Consider the following 16,417-nt stretch of genomic DNA (forward strand, 5'->3'; position numbering starts at 1 on the left):
CTGTTCTGGGCCTGGCTAGATTGAGTGAGGCACAGAAACTGATCAAGTCTATCCCTGTCCCCAAAGAACTTACAGCTGAGGAGACAGAGTGGGAAATAATTACAACCTAGGTGGCTTAGCCTTCAAGAACTCCCAGAGCAGGGTAGATAGGGGAGATTACTCAGTTCTTTAGAGAAGAATTAATGTCAGAGCATGGCCTCAAAGGATGAAGTGAAGAAGGTCAGAACAGCATCCAGGTAGAGGGCCAGGCTTGAATAAAGCCTGGGAAAGGTGATTCCTTTACCTGGTCAGCTGTGCCCTGCGAACTGTTGGTTTCACACTGCTACCTCGCACCCAGGCACCACTGTGATTCTGAGGGCTCAGGCAAGAGGGCTGCGGCCCAGATTTACTCCTTACCTCCAGGCCTCAGTTTACCCATTTGTGAACGTTGCCCTGATGACTTCCCAGGCACCCTGCACACGCCTAGGGCACCTGACTCGGGCCAGGTGGCGCTCTACGGGAGGGGAGGGGCCACTAGTGGCGTCACATGGGGCGGGGCCTGCGGGACTCGCTGCGGAAGCCTGGGAGGGTGTTGGGGCTGAGCCCTAAGCCGCCGCGTGGGGGAGGGGGTTCCCAGGAGCCAGCACTAGGGTGGGTGCCCCTGCCTCCGCGCCCTCCTATTGCTGGATGATCCCGCCATCCTCTGCGGGAGAAACTGAGTCACGGCGGGGCGTGCGTGGGGAGAGGTCCAGGGGTTTTATCCACACGGGAACCTGGAGTCCCATCCCCACCCAGGTCCAGCGCCGCACCCCCACCCCCACCCCTCGGCTGTGAGTCAGCGGCCGGCCGCGCCCCTCGGCCCACTTCCTCCTCACCTTCCTGGGGCGGGCGGGCGGGGGGGGGCGGTGAGAGGGATGGGACCCTCCACTCCCATCCCCCTCCTGTGCTGGGAAAGGGGGTTCACCCCTTAGTAGCCCTTCATAAATTGGCAGAGAAGAGAGACATTGCGGGTCTGAAGGTAGCATTTAAGGGAGAAAATCTGAGAGAATCTATGTTTAAGCAGAGGATCGTCTTCGCCTCCCCCCCCCCCAAACTGAGCAGAATGTGAAGAAATGGAGAAGTCGTTGGGTAGGGTGAGAAGAAATTGTGTCCTCATTAAGGTCCTAAGAATTTCCATCGTGCGAGAGAACGAGGGATCAGGAAGGATCCCTTACCTCCACCAAACTTGCCCTCTAATTTGGGGGTGACCCTCGGCGTGCATCTCTATGCAATACCGTTGGGGAAGAGGTAAATAGCGGAAGTCCAGGGTTCCGCGTTGCCCTTTTAAGCGCCCTTCACACCCCCACGCCACTGTCTTGAGGTGTCTGCGGCCCCTTTAAGGCGCAGGGCATTGTGGGTGCGGGGAGTGGAATTTTGGAACGAAATGTAGCGAAGAGAAGTACAGTAGTAAGAGTAACATTGTATCCGCCGCCGGCCGAGGGGGCGCGCCGGGGACGGGACGCCGCACCCCCTTTCTGCCGCAGGGACCCCCGATCAAACCTCCGGAGGGAGGAGGCGCCTGAGGACCCGCCCCGGCCCCGTCCACGTTCCCCCCCAGGAAGCCGGACTCTATGGGGCGGGACCCTGGGGGAGACTGAGCAGAATCTGGAGCCAGCCCCGAACCCCTGAACCTTGAGCCAGGGGCGCCCCGGGAGCACCCACCCGTGGGTGCGCCGCCCTCCCGCTGAGCAGCCATGAGGTGAGCCTCGAACTGCCTCCAAACCCTCCGCGCTCAGCGCGGGCTCCCCGCCCCGCCTTTGTCCCCCTCCCCCAGCTTTGCTCCGGGCTGGAATTTGGGGACAGGGCACTGGGGGCCTCGGATTTGAGGCCGAGCCCCCTTGGACGAGTTCCAAATACTGACCACTTCGCCATGACTCCTAAGGCTTGGGGTGGTTGGTGCCTGTGAGGCTCTCCTGGGAGCCCTTAGATTTGGGGGCGCTCCGAGGACTCCCGAATTTCTTAAAGACTTTTCAGAGAACCTCCAAGTTGGCAGATACTCCCTGCATGGAGGCCAGGATTTAGGCTGGGCTCAGACTCTCCCCAAATCTCAACTTGGGCTCTGGGAGGGATGGGGGGCCGGTTTGGGGGTCCCTGGGACCTGGAAGAGAGATTTGAGACGTAGACCTTGGCTTGCGGGGTCTCCCTTTACGTGGCGCTGGAAAAAGCCTTCCCATGTGGGACCTCGCTTAACTTCGGGGTTACTTAACCCCCTAAATTTGGGGGGCTCTCGTCCTCCTGTGGAGGTTGGTGCGGACGGACCCACGGACCCAGACGCAGCCTCGAGGGTCTGGTTGGGACTCCCCTCCCCCGCCGCTCCCCACCCACATTCTGCTTGAAACCAGCGGTGCCTAGGACGGAGCTCCAGCGCTCAGAGTGGAGGGCGACTCCCTGGCCCCGGGCCAGAAGGGCGGCCCCTCGCCCCCACCTGCGCGGTCCTGGGGAGGGAGGGGGCGCGGCAGCTGGGGGAAGAGGGGCCTTTGTCTTCCTGACTCACCTGTCGAGACAGCTGGTGTGGGGGGGGGGCGGGCAAGGAGCGCTGTGGGCCGGCTGCTTTCCCCACCACGCGCCTCCCCCTGCTCTCACCACCGCCCCCCTTCCTGGCCATCCGGAGCTGTGGGGTTGGAGGTGGGGGGCGCTGTGAAGCTTCAAGGTCATAGCCCTCACCCTCTGGGACCCAGGCTTCCAAGACCGTCCCGGCTGTCTTCCCAAGAATTTAATCTTGGGGGTGCGGGGGCCCTAAGGACCCAGGGATTTTGTCTTACCCGGTCCTCCCTCAGAACTCCGGGGCTCACCTGAGGGCGGGGCCCGTGTGGGCTGGGGGGCCAGAGTAGACCCTCCCCCACTCTCCCCTCCCCTTGGCCCCCCATAATCTCTCCCTTGGGGCCTGAGCCTGACAATACTATCTCCCTTCCTCCACTCTCTCAGGGACTTCCTGCCCCCAAAGCCCCCAGCTTGAGGGGGAGGCCCCCGAGGAGGACTGGGGATTAACCCCCTGGTGCCCACATCCTCCCACTTCCCCCTACGTTCTTAGGCCTCTGCCCTCTGACATCAAGAGTGGCATTGCTTTTTAGGACCATTAGACAGTCCCCTCCGCGTGTGTCCCTTCTGATGTGAAAGTGTTGGAAAATTTGGAGCCGGGGGCACCCACAGACACCCTCAAGGTCTCCTGCCTACCCCCATTATAGCAACATCTCTTCAAGGCCTGCCCTGGAGAGGGGGCATTTTTCGGGAGCCGGGCTCACTTCCCTCACCCTCTTCCCAGGGGACTCTCCTCTCCCACTGCTCCCCAGCCCCGCCCCTCGGCTCCCCCCCCCCCCGCGTTTCCGGTCCCAGGCACCGTGGAAGGCGGATGGCGGATGTCCGAGTTACTGCTGCCTCACTCACTGTGAGACCGTAAAAGGGCAGGAGCAGTGTCTGGGCCGGCCTCCCGCCTCCCCTCCCCCAGCCCCGGAGGCCTTGGCCCTCCCACAGGGCCCCCCTACTGTTGGATGCGGCCAAACCTCCCACCTCCTGGGGTGGGGAGTGGGCAGGAGTTGAGTTGCGGTGTGTCCCACCAGAGGGTTACTCCCACCTCCCCGAGGGGTCTTCCCTGCTGATGGCTGCACCCAACGTGCTGGGCTGTGCCCCCTCTTCCAGGACAGCTAGGATTCAAAAAGACCCATGCCCCTGTATGAGGGCAGCTGGGGAAACTGAGTCTCAAAGAGAGAAAGGTCCGACCCGAGATCCCTGAGCAGTTCACAGGCAGTGTTGAGGGGGAGGGGAGGGGACTGGGATCCTCTGATTTCTGTCTAGTTTGGCCAGGGACAGCCTTGGGGGCAGCTGGAAGAGAGGATGTTAAAATGGAAAATTACAAGATATAGTTCTTTTTCTCCCAGTTTGACAAATATTTGTTGAGTGTCTGCTGTGTGCGAGACTCAGCTGGAATTCTGGGAAGGCTGAGAAAGGGGGCAGAGGTCTGAGAATCTCAGGGCAGAAAGGCACTCGAGAAGTATTTGGGTCCGTTTCTTTTCCTCTTCCAGTAATGGTGATTATTGTTACCTTAAACACATTTTCTTTTTTAAGTAATAGTAAGAGACCATTTGATCAAGCATCTACTCTGTGCCAGGCACTGTATTACTATGACTGACCCCCTCCATGGGACAACTGAGGCGCAAAGAAATTAAGTAAATCACCTATTAAAGTCAGTTTGGAAGTAGGCAACTCTGGATTTGAATTTAGGGCGGTCTCCAGACTATTACGCTATGACAAAAAGGAAAATAAAACCTGTAATGGTCTTTAAAAAAACCCACAGGTAACATGTTTTCGCTATATGAACACTTAAGATAACGCAGATAAGCCAAAAGAACCCTTTACCTTCCTGTTCATTTATGGGAAACTGAGGCTTATGGGAAACTGAGGGGAGGAGGGATGAAAATGAACCCATACAAACCCAAAGACCCTAGATCTGGTTCCTTACCCAGGCTTGCTGCAAAGACTTGCAGTTTGGAAGGCCTGTAGTTGTGTGCTCATGGGCTGCTGGGGAGTGGATTACAAGTTTTATGGTTTAAAGAGGCTGCAGGGTAAAACCTGAGGGGGGGAATGAAGGGGTGAGGGAAGGGCAAGCCTCTAATCTGGAAAGCTTGAGTAAACCGGAGTGACTATGCTTGATTGCCTCCAGTGATGAGAAACCCTCTTTCTCCTGTTTTGACGCTCAGCTGCTTGAGCAGAGTGCGCCAAGTTCCGGGTCCTCAGTTTAGGGCTTTTCTTATCTCTCTGAATCCTTACGGCAAACCCTGTGAGTTCTGGTCTCCAGGGCTAGAAACTGCCGCTCAGAGATTTGAAGCCACATAGCAAGGGAGTGACTTGCACCCTTTGTCATCCGCCACATGTTGGAGAGTCTTCCAGAATGGAGGGACTTCTGGGGGAGGTGTGGGGTCCTGGGCTGGCTGGGAATGTCAAATCAAGGGGAGAACTTGGGAATCAGGCGCACCCCCGTTTCAGACCCACTCCCTGCCTCCTGGGCTGCGGGATTTTTCCGTTCAAAGCTTTTGCCTGGTTTAAGAGTTTTGCTTTTTTGAACTTAAGTAATGAATAAGTGTTTTCTAGATAATACCGGCCCCCAGGGTTGAAAAAGAGAAAAGAAATAAGCAATTCAAAAGGGTAAACAGCACAGAACATCCATTTCCTCCCTCCTTCCTCAGCGCCCCCCCCTCCCCCGCGGCCCTCCCAGTTAGCCTCGGGAGAAGCTGCGTCTGCCTCTATCACCTCACCCCCGTGTGCGGATGTATTTGTATCCCCTCACTTTTTTTTTTTTTTTAAAAACCTCTGATACACACCAGTTTATACCTCGCCTCTTAGGAAATTCAACTTAGCTCTTTCCTCCTCTTTAAATGAGGTTAAGAACTTGGTAGACCAGGGTTCGAATATGAGCCCCTCCGCGCTCTTGCTAAATGACCTGGGACAAGTGTCTTCACCTCTCTGTGCCCACGGTTGCTCATCTGTTAAAAGGGTAAGCACCAGAGCCCAGGCCATGAGGTCATGTGCAAATGGGGGCCCAGTACCTAAAACAGTGTCTGGGACACTAGGCTAACCCATAAACGGCAGCGCCTCTGTTGAGAGAGTTTTTCCTTTTAACGATGAACAACTAAGTGGCTAATTTGGCAACTGCTGAGTACCTACTATGTGCCAGGCACCGTTCTGGGTTGTGAACACAGCAGAGAACAAAAAAAAGGAATCTCTGCCCTGACAGTTTGGTAGGGGAGATAGGGATCCGTCAGGTAGGATCCCTGCTGTGAAATATGGAACTTGGGACCAGAAGGAGGAGTTTTTCTAGATAGGGTAGTCAGGGAGCGCTTCTCAGAAGTGGCGACATGTCAAGCAGAGGCCCGAAGGAGGTGAGAATACAGGTTGGGGAAGAACAAACTCACAGGCCCAAGGGGGTACTCTGTCTGGCATGCTGAAGGAGCAGCATGGAGGGCAGTGGGGCTGGAACGGCAAGCTCGAGGGAAGGAAGGGATGAGATCAGAGATCACACAGCTCACGCAGACCACAGAGAGAACTTGGCTTTCTTTCTGTGGGGAGCCACGGGAGCTTTCCGAGAAGAGGAGGGACACGATCTGACTTGTGTTCTAACAGGATCCTTGTGCTGTAATGGGGACACTGTGGCCCGGAGAGGGGCAAGACCAGCCTGGGGTCACTCAGCAGACGCCCAGTTCTCCAGCCGGGCCACATACTCAGCAGGGCAAGGCTGCTTGGGAGAGCAAAGTGCAGCCAGGGTGGGGTAGCAACTGTAGCCCCGGGCGCCTGGCCAGAGTCTGCCCTGGGTGTGGGTGGCAGGTGTGGGCGAGGTCTTCACCCTGCCCTGCCAGAAGCCGCGGGAGCCAGAAACAGTCCCTGAGGCTGTACTTGTCTGGAAACGGCACCTGATATTTGGGTAGGGCCCACGCAGTCTCCGGGGGTTAAGACCGGGACCTGAGAGCCAGGTGGCCTGGGTTCAAATCCTTGCTCTGCTGCTTACCAGCTGTGTGATCCTGGGCAAGTCGCTTAACCTCTCTGGGCCTCACTTGCAAAAGGAAGACGAAAGAGTGCCCAGCTTGGAGGGCTGCAGTGAGAATAAAATGAGTGCCTCTGGAAAGGGCTTAGGGTGTCTAACTAGCCGAAGGGCCCGGTAAGAGGGAGGTACCACAATTGTATAAATTGTCGGGGAGGAACGGGGAGCTCAGCTTCCTGGCCTAGGAACTGGGAACTGGGGAGCTGGGTCTGCCGAGGGGCTTTCCCTGCCCTGTGCTTTACAACATTAGCGTCCCGCCCCAGCCCCCAGTCCTGGCCGAGACGGAGACATTGCCGGGTATAATTTATCTCCCCGGAAACCCCTGACCACCAACTTCCTCTTTTCAGGAAAAAGTCTGCTGGGGGGTGGGGTGGGGACTAGTGCTTCCCCCTCGTCTATGTGTGACCTTGGGCAAGTCACTTCCCATCTGGAAGCCTGAGTTTCCTCACTGGGGGAGGGGGCTTGGAACCAACCCAGAAGGACTGGTGGGGGCTCCGGAGGGATGCGGCTGTCTGGCTCCCCAGCGGTGTCTTCTGTTCAGGGTGCTGTGAAAGGGATGCTGACAGTTACTAAGCACTCAGTATGTGCCAGGCACCGTGCCAAGAGCTTTCTGTGCCCAGACTCCATTTACTCCTCCCACTGCCCTGGGAGTCGGCTGGAAGGTCCCCACTTTGCAGGCAAGGAAGAAGAGTTACCTGGGTGGGAAGGTGGCTTCCCTGAGTCACATGGAGTTAGGTGTCTCAGTGAGGATTTGAACCTAGGTCTGTGGATGTTAGATCCTGAACTCTGAACCAGTTTCCTGACCCCTCCCTGCCAAGGCTGAGTCAGATGTCGCTTTCTCCAGGAAGGCCTCCGTGACCCCCAGGCCAGGGCAGGTGCTCCTTCTGGGCACCCCAGCCCTGGCCTTGGGCTGGCACTGTCTGGGGACCGGGCCATCTCCTGCCCTGGAGGGCGGGGCCCGGGCTGTCTGGATCACTGCCCAAGACCTCGGCTTGTCGAGCAGGGAGTGTCTGCCAATGGCCGCTGGTGCCCGGGGAGCCGGATGGATGGGGCGGAGGAGCCTGGGATCCGGCATCCAGGCCCAGCGTACTGCAGACCTCACCCTTCCCCTCCCTGAGCCTCAACTTCCTCTTCTGAGCTGAGCAGGGAGTGGGGGCTGGGGGACTGGTCAAGCACCCTGGCAGAGACAGGGAAACTGAGTCTGAGAGCACCAGGCAGGGGCTAGTCCCCAGTGCTGCCCAGAGCTCCTGCTGGGTCCCCACCGTCCTGGCTCTCTCACCTGTGGTCCCCTGCCTCTGTCTGTCTCCCGACTCTGTCTTCCTCCATCTGCCTGTCTGTCTGTCTTACTCCCTTCCATGCTTGTCTGTCTGCCTCCAGCCCCTGCCTTTCCGCTTGTTCCCTCCCCCATGCCTGGTCTATCTCTGTCTCTCCCCTCTCGGGGTGTCTCCCTCCCCCTCGCATGCCGGGAAGCTCTGAATGTCCCTGAGAGACCCAGATGCAGGTGATCGGCCCCTTGGAGGGTGGGGGGGCCATGCTCCCCTCCACTGACCCGCCCTTCGTCTTCCCCCCCTTCCCACAGTGAGACGGTTATCTGCTCCAGCTGGGCCACCGTGATGCTTTATGATGACAGCAACAAGCGATGGCAGCCAGCAGGCACGGGCCCCCAGGCTTTCAGCCGCGTCCAGATCTACCACAACCCCACAGCCAATTCCTTCCGGGTTGTCGGCTGGAAGATGCAGCCAGAACAGCAGGTGAGGCCTCTGCCTGCCCCTCCCTCTCCCTCTGCAGGCTGCGGCCCACACCCCTGCACCCCCCCATCCTCATGCACCTTTCCCCTCCTGCCCAGGTGGTCATCAACTGTGCCATTGTCCGGGGTATCAAGTATAACCAGGCCACCCCCAGCTTCCATCAGTGGCGCGATGCCCGCCAGGTCTGGGGCCTCAACTTCGGGAGCAAGGAGGATGCAGCACAGTTTGCGGCAGCCATGGCCAGCGCCCTAGAGGCATTGGAAGGTGAGAGAGTGGGGTGGGGGTTGCCGGAGCCCTGCCTGGGGCCGCCGCGTTGCCACCCCCAAATTACCCCTCATTCTCATTAATTGCTACTGCACTGCTACCATGGAGAATTATGGTGAGGACTTTGCAGAGGCTCCTGTGTGCCCCACGCGCTCCCACGTGTAAAACGCACGATTCCTAAGGGGTTGCTTTTACACGTGCACACTCCCAGGTGACCGCCTCCCCAATCCGGATCCAGATCCAGATCCTTCCAGCCCCCAGCAGGCTCCCTGTGCCCTTTCACTAGGTAGCCGTTGTAGTGATGGGTCATCAGTTCGTTTTCTGGCCTCGCTATTAAGAGAAAGATCTCCAGTTGGGATTTCTTTTTTTTTTTTAAAGATTTTATTTATTTATTTGACAGAGAGAGAGAGCGAGAGCAGGAACACAAGCAGGGGGAGTGGGAGAGGGAGAAGCAGGCTTCCTGCCGAGCAGGAAGCCTGATGTGGGACTCGATCCCAGGACCCTGGGATCATGACCTGAGCCAAAGGCAGATGCTTAACGACTGAGCCACCCAGGCGCCCCTCCAGTTGGGGTTTCTTAAAACGTGAGCACGCACACGCATCCCCGGGGCAGGTGGGTGAGTGCAGATTCTGGTTCAGATGGGCCGGGGCGCGGCCTGAACCTCCGCATTTGTAACCAGTGCCCTGGGGATGAGGCTGCCAGTCCACAGACACGGTACTCTGAGGGGCAAGGCTTTAGGAGACCACGGTGCATCCAGGGTCTGGGGGGAATGCTGTCGGATTTCACATCCCCCCCGTGGCAGAGGCATTTCCTTACTGGGGCAACCTCAGTGCCAGTGGGGAAGGGCTTGCTTGGCTGGGGGCACAGAAAAGCACGGTGGGTGGTTTAGGTTGTGGGAGCCAGAGGCCTGGAGGTGGGTGAGAAAGAGGCTCCCAACCTTTCCAGTGAGTTCTTGGGCTGGGGTCTGAGTGGCAATGACAGTGGTTAAGAGCCTGGATGCTAGAAATCAGCCTGAATCGTTCTTGTTCGCGCAAATTCTGGTATGCAAGACATGGGGCAGGTGACTGCCCGCTGTGGGCCTTCGATGGGCATCCTCACAGCACCCAACTTATATCTGCTCAGTCAAGGGAGGCTGGTGCCGACCCGCATCCCACACCCCAGCCTGACCCGCAATGCACACCCCAGCCCGAGGGTCAGGGTCCTGGAGGAAGAAGGAAGCGAGCGCCTCTGGGAGAGATTCCTGGGAGAGCTGAGGGAGAGTGTCACCGGGTGGGGCAGGGTTCTGGGGTTGACTCACCACGCTTTTCTACTCTCGCCTTCCAGGAGGGGGGCCTCCGCCACCCCCACCACCTGCGGCACCTTCCACCTGGTCTGTCCAGAACGGTCCCGCCCCAGAGGAGATGGAGCAGCAGAGGAGGTGGGGCCGGCCCCTGGGTGGAGAACCTTACCAGCGCCAGAGTTCTAGGATGTTCCAGAACCCCTGCCTCACCCCAGAATCCAGAACGCTCCAACGTTCGGTTTCCAGAATATTCCTACTACTCCCAGGGGCCTAGAAATGAAGGGCTTTCAGAAAACCCCACCTCCTGGAGTCTGAGAAACGCCCACACCCGGAGTTGCAGAACATTCTGACCCCTCAAATCCTGGTCCCCCACATTCCCGGAGTCCAAAAGTTGGTTGTTTAAGAGAGCTTGGGCATTTTGTAATTCCCATGTCCTTGACCGTCTGACGACCCCAGTGCTAACCTCTCCATCCTACCCTGTCCCTACCCTTCCCCCATCTATTTCCTGGGCCTCTGGGGGAGGAAGGCGAGGGCAGGGATTGGCAGTCAGCCTCCCTGGAGATTTGGGAGAGGAGCCGGGAGGTTGCTGGTCATCCCTGGGCCCCTTAGTGACGGTAGCTCCGCCACCCCTTCTCAGGCAACAGCCAGGCCCACCGGAGCACATGGAGCGCCGAGTCTCCAATGCAGGTGACTATTCAGTGGCCTCGGGGGGATGGGGGGGGCTCCCCGAGGAGGGGGTGGGCCAGCTGGACAGCAAGCAGTGGGGCTCCTCTCTTAGCACCCTCCTTTTCTGTGTTTCTTCCAGGAGGCCCACCTGCTCCCCCAGCTGGGGGACCACCTCCACCTCCAGGACCTCCTCCTCCTCCTGGTCCCCCCCCACCCCCTGGTGCCCCCTCAGGGGTCTCGGCCGCAGGGCACGGAGCAGGGGGAGGCCCACCCCCTGCGCCCCCTCTCCCCACAGCACAAGGCCCCAGTGGTGGGGGAACAGGGGCCCCCGGGCTTGCGGCAGCCATTGCTGGAGCCAAACTCAGGAAAGTCAGCAAGGTGAGGGGGCCATGTGGGGCGGGCTGTGGGGTTATGGCCCTGACGGAGTGATGGGATGAGGCCAGCGTTGCTGGGGATGGGGGTGTCACAGGAGGGCTGGGGGGGGGGGCCAAGAGGCCCGCCCATAAAGCCCCCTCCTCTTTGTAATTTCTCCAGCAGGAGGAGGCCTCAGGGGGGCCCTCAGCCCCCAAAGCAGAGAGCAGTCGGAGCACAGGTGGGGGGCTGATGGAAGAGATGAACGCCATGCTGGCCCGGAGGTGAGCCTGAGCCTGGAGCCATCAGTGCCTTGGGAAGCTCTCGGAAGAAACCCCTCAGACCAGCAGTTACCACCTGGAGATTTCGGTTCAGTAGGGCGAGGTTGGGGGAGGGCTCAGATTCCCGCCTGGTTTGTTTCTTTGGGTGAAAGTTCCCTCGTTGACAGGCAGGTTTGGGATATAATGCTGGAGATTCCATTCTCCTGAGATGGCTGAGGTTTGGAACCACCTAGGTAGCCTCCAGAATGTTCTGAAACCCAGAATTCTAGGACCTCAGGGGGGTCTCCCCTGAGGAGATCCTGCCTCAGAATCTTGGAAACTCAGATTCCTAGAATCCCAGCCGTCTAAGACAGAGACTTCCTCCCACCGTTAGGATTTTGTGATTCCCAAATGCGAGACTCGTAAACCCCCACCCCAGTTGGAGAACAGCACTCTGGTTAACTTCCAAAAACTCCAGTTTCCTTAGCCTTGGAGAATTCCAGAACTCTACACCTTAGACTCCACCTTTCTAGAACTCTGGTAAGAATTACTGAGTGGCTGAGGGAGGGCTGAAGTCATCTGTTTTTGCCTGTCCCTCCTGCAGAAGGAAAGCCACACAAGTTGGGGAGAAACCCCCCAAGGATGAATCTGCCAATGTGAGTTAGGGGCTCTTCCTGCCATACGCACCTTAGGCTGTACCATTTGGGCAGGGCTACTGGGGCGGGCCGGGTGTGTGATAGGAATGGGCGGGGCTTGAAGCCGGAGGAGGAGAATGAGCCATCAGTCTCATGACAGTTTTATTTCCCACCAGCAGGAGGAGCCAGAGGCCAGAGTCCCAGCCCCGAGTGGTGAGTGAGCCAGTCTAGCTGCTGGAACTCTTAAGTCAGGGTGCCCTGTTCTCACGTGGAACGCCCCCTCAGGGCGGGAGTCTGTTTAAACAATGCTGGAGATTGTAGTCTCCTAAGAAGGTTCTTTGAACAGGGGCTGATGGGGCTGGGGGGAAAGATGGAGGCGGGGCATTTCTCGTCCCTGATCTTCCTGATTTGTCGCCTTTCCCCCAGAACCTGTGCGGAGACCTTGGGAGAAGAACAGCACAACCTTACCAAGGTGGGCCATCCGTGCTGCCCCCTTCCCACGAAATAGATGAGATTTGCCAAATTTGTAGGAAGGAACACAATGCGACCCCCGAATGGGAAGCAGGGGAGGCAGACCCTCTCTCTAACCTCGTTTCTCTTCCAAACCACACCGACTCTCCTAGGATGAAGTCCTCTTCTTCTGGGACCACTTCCGAGGCCCACCCCTCTACGCCCAGCTCCAGTGATGAGTCCGACCTGGAGAGAGTGAAACAGGTAGCTTGGGGAGGGGCCCGGAGGGGGAAGTTTGGGGGCTAGAAAGGGGCCACAGGAAGAAAGGAGGTCTGGGTCCAAACTCTTAACACCGACCTGTCCTGTGATTCTATGAAAAGGCCTCCGAAACCTCAGTTTTCCAGCTTAAGAAACGGAGAGATTGAATCAGATCAGGGATGACACACATACCACAGCCTACTTTTTCCAGTGCCGGGGACAGACCTTACTAATCTATCACTGCACTCATTCCTGATGAGTGCCCAGAGTCTTTTCCAGCACACTAGCCCCAGGTAGCCAGCACCAATTGGAACTGGCAGGAGAGTGGAATGTATTTGCCAGCCCTAGTACTGGATGCTCTCCAGTCCTTTTCATCTGGCTCCAAGGATCCAGAATTTTCCCCTAGAATCCTCCAGTCACTCTGTGGCCTTATCAGTGATGTCACTGTGTGTGTGTGTGTGTGTGTGTGTGTGTGTGTGTGTGTGTGTGTTGGGGGATGGGGGGAGTCTTGAACCTTCTTCCTCTGGCCCTTCGGTCATGAAGAAAGGGCGGCTTCATTTCTGCAAGTCCAGGCGCCCTTCCTCATTGGTTGTACCCATTATTTCCAGGAGCTTCTGGAAGAGGTGAGGAAGGAACTACAGAAAGTAAAAGAGGAAATCATTGAAGGTGAGGTTTTTTATTTTAAACATTTACTTTGGAGGCATCGTGTCTCCCGGAAAGGGTTCTGTATGGGAAGGGAAGGCAGAAGCAGCTCCTCCGCCCCTGACCTCTGCCCCTCTTTTCTTCCAGCGTTTGTCCAGGAGCTGAGGAAGCGGGGTTCCCCCTGACCACAGGGCCCTGGAAAATCTCATATCTCCTTTCTGCACACCCCGCCTGTCACCCCGCTTTCCCTGCCTCAACTTGACTTGGAATTGGCTGAAGACTACACAGGAATGCATCTTCCCCACTCCCTGTCCTACTTGGAAAATTCCAAAGGGGTGTGGCTTCCTTGGCTCCACGCCCACACCCATACTGGCTGCTGATTGGCTGGGGAGGCCCCCACCCTTTGCTCCCTTTGGTCCTTCCCCTCCGCCATCCCCTTGGGGCTGGTTCCTCTGCTGGGGATGTACCAATTAACCCCACAGTAAGGGGGAAGGAAGGAGGGAATTTCACATTCCCTTGTTCTAGATTCACTTTAACGCTTAATGCCTTCGAATTTTTTTTTAAGAAAAAAAAATATATATATATTTAGGTTGGGGGAAAGGGAAATTTTGTTTCTCTTTGGTTTTGATAAAATAGGGGTGTGGGGAGTTTTTAAATGCTGTACCCCAGGCTTGTCCCATTTGGGGCAGCTATTTAAGGGCCAGATGACCCACCAGGCTGGGGGCACCTCCCTCACCCCCACCCCAGGGAGCTCCCTTCCCTTTGGCTCCTTCCCCTTTTCTATGAGGAATTAAGATGCTATAACTTTTTGGAACCTCAGTTTTTTGGTTTTTTATTTGGGTAGGTTTTGGGGTCCAGGCCATTTTTACCCCCTGGGGAAAATAAGATGAGGGAGAAAGGAAAAGGGGAGGAAACCTCTCCTCTCCCACCTTCATCTTTAGCTTCTTGAAAATGGGCCCTGACGGAATAAATCTGCCAGTTTTTTATAAATGTGAAGATTTCTGGATTGATTTCAAAGGGCTGCTCTGATGAGGATGGGGGGTGTGCCCCTCCCATAGTAATCCACCTTACCCTCCTCTTCCTTCCCACCCTGCACCTGTTCCAGTTCCCACGCTCCCGGCAACCAGTCTACCACCCTGAGAAACCTAAGGACGGTCCCTCACTGTGTAGCATTAGGCAAGTCCCTTTGCTACCCCGGGGGCCTCAGTTTCCCCATCGGGGAAACACCTTATAGGATGGACTCTGTCTGGTTCCTATGGGAATCCTCCCAGCTTCTCTGCTAAAACCATTGAGCCTTATACCCATTTTGCAGATGTACGCCATGGTTCTCAGACACATTCTTAAAGATAACTTCTTTACCTCAGAGCTCCTTTAATTATAAATACAGTCTTAAAAAAAATAGAATTCAGAAATCACAGAGCTCATACACACCCCCTTCAGTGGTTCAGTGGGTGGGCAGAGGGTAGGTGGGGTAGATAACCCTGCCTGGTTGGAATATTCCATTTGGATGGGGCTGGGGAACTTCAGGGCTGAGGGGCAGGTGGTCCCACTGGAGGAAGCCTTTGTAGGAAGGAGGGTGAGGGTGGGCTGGGTGACCAGTACAAAGGCAAGAAGGAAGAAGGAATCCCTGAGTACTCAAGAGCAGGTTTGGATGAGGGATGTGACAAGTGCCCTCATGTAGTAGGGGAACAGGTGGGGGTTCCTATGAGGGGCTAGTAGAGGACAGTGGACAACAGTAGGTCCAGAACTTCAGACAGGTAAACAAAGCTGAGACCAAAACAGAATGGTTCATCCCTAGGCAGGACCGATTTTTCTACCCAGAGGACCAAGTCCTGCTGGAACAGACCACAGAAGGCGAGGAGACCCTGCCCAACCTTTCCATGGGTTATGGCACACACTAAAGTGGGGGTGTCTGTTGGGATGATCCATGGGAGGGGATGACCAGTTGAAGCACCAATGGATGGTGGACTGAAGGTGGACTGAAGGCAGGAGCCATGGGGGATCTCGCTGGAGCTAAGTCACTCCAAGATCCATTCTCTGCCCCCTCCAAAGTGAGGTAGATGGAAAATGATGGGGCCCACAGTCCCCTGGGAGTTTGCACTTTCCTTACAATGGTCTTTGCCGATGAAGAAGGGGGAAAGGATGTTCTGGTGTAATGGATAATGGATGGGCGGGGAGCCACTCAGATAAGTGGAGGTGTGAGTGACAGAATGAGTTAGCCAGGTTCGTGTGTCCTGCTGGCCCGCCTAGTAGTGGGTGGGTGGGATCCGATGGAAGACAATGTCTTCCCATTACAAAGTGGTAAATCAGTGGACTAGGGGTGGGGGTGAGGTGGGGGGGGCAATGGGACTCCTGTTGGAACATTCCACTAGTGGGTGGAGGAGCCCCTGCGGAAGGTACCATTGGGCAGGTTAGTAGGGAGATGACCAAAAGCCCGGCTGCCTCAGCCCCAGTCCAGCCTCCCTTCTGCCCCTAAAAGGGCAGGGTGGTATTAGCTGGGCCAGTTCAGGAAGGGACAGTGTGGACAGAAGGTCATGTTGGGGACGTCACAGCCCAGACCACGGCCACATCGAAGACCAAGGTCCCCCGGCCCCCTATTCCTCCTTGGGCGTTGCTTGGGGTTCGGACGGCGGGTCCCGGGCGCAGAGCTGGGCGCGCACCTCCCGCATCTGCGCCTGCAGCTCCACCACCGCGCTCTGCAGCGGCGCCGCCTGCACCCGATCCTGCAGGGCCTCCAGCGCCAGCGCCAGGTGGTCCACCTCGTCCCGCATCGCGTCCCAGGCGGCGTGCCGCTCTCTCTCCTCGCGCCGGCGCTGCGCCTGGTGGCGCCAGTACTCCAGCACCAGGCAGCCGCAGGCCACGACGAAGATGGTGGCCTCGCCCAGCAGCTCGGCGCCCAGCTCGGCGGCCGCGTCCTCGTTCAGCGGCTTGACGGCGTGCGCACCGAAGCCCATGAGGCGCATCTTGGCCCGCATCTCCGCCCAGTGGTACACTGCGGGGGAAGAGGGGGAAGGGATCTTTCGCGCGGGAGCCGCTGCAATCCCTGCCCCTCGACGCCTCGGTGCCCCGGCCGGAGCAATGGGGACACGCACAGCCAGAATCGCCGGCGTTAGGGAGCGGGCGCCTTAAAGAGGACCGAAGCAGGGGCCGAGTGGGTTATCTGGCCTGGGGTGGCCCGGAGGGCATCTTTTGAAAGCGTCCAGAAGATTCTGGCGAGCAGCCAGGGATGAGAAATGCTGCTCTGGAGGGGAGGTCCTGAGTGGGGGCCGCACCTCGGCGCGGGGGGGGGGGTGTCACAAAAAAGCAGGTGTAAAGCT

At 57.5% G+C, this 16,417-nt stretch overlaps 1 protein-coding gene and 1 pseudogene across 3 annotated transcripts; one reads left to right on the forward strand and one right to left on the reverse strand.

The window, feature by feature from the left end:
* The first annotated feature begins 1,363 nt into the window (after positions 1 to 1,363).
* On the forward strand, positions 1,364 to 14,090 carry VASP (vasodilator stimulated phosphoprotein). Of its 3 annotated transcripts, none has more exons than XM_028088140.2 (13): positions 1,364 to 1,717; positions 8,127 to 8,298; positions 8,394 to 8,559; positions 9,883 to 9,976; positions 10,476 to 10,525; positions 10,644 to 10,882; positions 11,042 to 11,139; positions 11,720 to 11,771; positions 11,927 to 11,963; positions 12,177 to 12,222; positions 12,374 to 12,464; positions 13,067 to 13,124; positions 13,248 to 14,090. In XM_028088140.2, exons 1-13 carry the CDS (start codon positions 1,713 to 1,715, stop codon positions 13,283 to 13,285), a joined length of 1,146 nt encoding a protein of 381 aa, XP_027943941.1. In that variant the 5' UTR covers positions 1,364 to 1,712; the 3' UTR covers positions 13,286 to 14,090. The 3 variants fall into 3 exon arrangements, with proteins under 3 accessions (XP_027943941.1, XP_027943940.1, XP_027943942.1); XM_028088139.2 differs by having other exon boundaries at positions 1,365 to 1,717; positions 11,039 to 11,139; XM_028088141.2 differs by having other exon boundaries at positions 1,365 to 1,717; positions 11,039 to 11,139; positions 11,930 to 11,963.
* Positions 14,091 to 15,694: 1,604 nt separating this feature from the next.
* On the reverse strand, positions 15,695 to 16,075 carry LOC114197058 (optic atrophy 3 protein homolog pseudogene; annotated as a pseudogene).
* Between the last annotated feature and the right edge of the window lie 342 nt (positions 16,076 to 16,417).

Source organism: Eumetopias jubatus, unplaced genomic scaffold (assembly GCF_037043125.1).
Source record: "Eumetopias jubatus isolate StellerSeaLion01/CBP00866 unplaced genomic scaffold, mEumJub1_p1.0 scaffold_10, whole genome shotgun sequence".
NCBI lineage: Eukaryota > Metazoa > Chordata > Mammalia > Carnivora > Otariidae > Eumetopias > Eumetopias jubatus.

Coding starts and splice junctions, on each gene's coding strand:
- VASP (XM_028088139.2), top strand. Junction 9,977..10,475: donor GAGATGGAGCAGCAGAGGAG/GTGGGGCCGGCC, acceptor ACCCCTTCTCAG/GCAACAGCCAGGCCCACCGG. Junction 11,772..11,926: donor CCAAGGATGAATCTGCCAAT/GTGAGTTAGGGG, acceptor ATTTCCCACCAG/CAGGAGGAGCCAGAGGCCAG.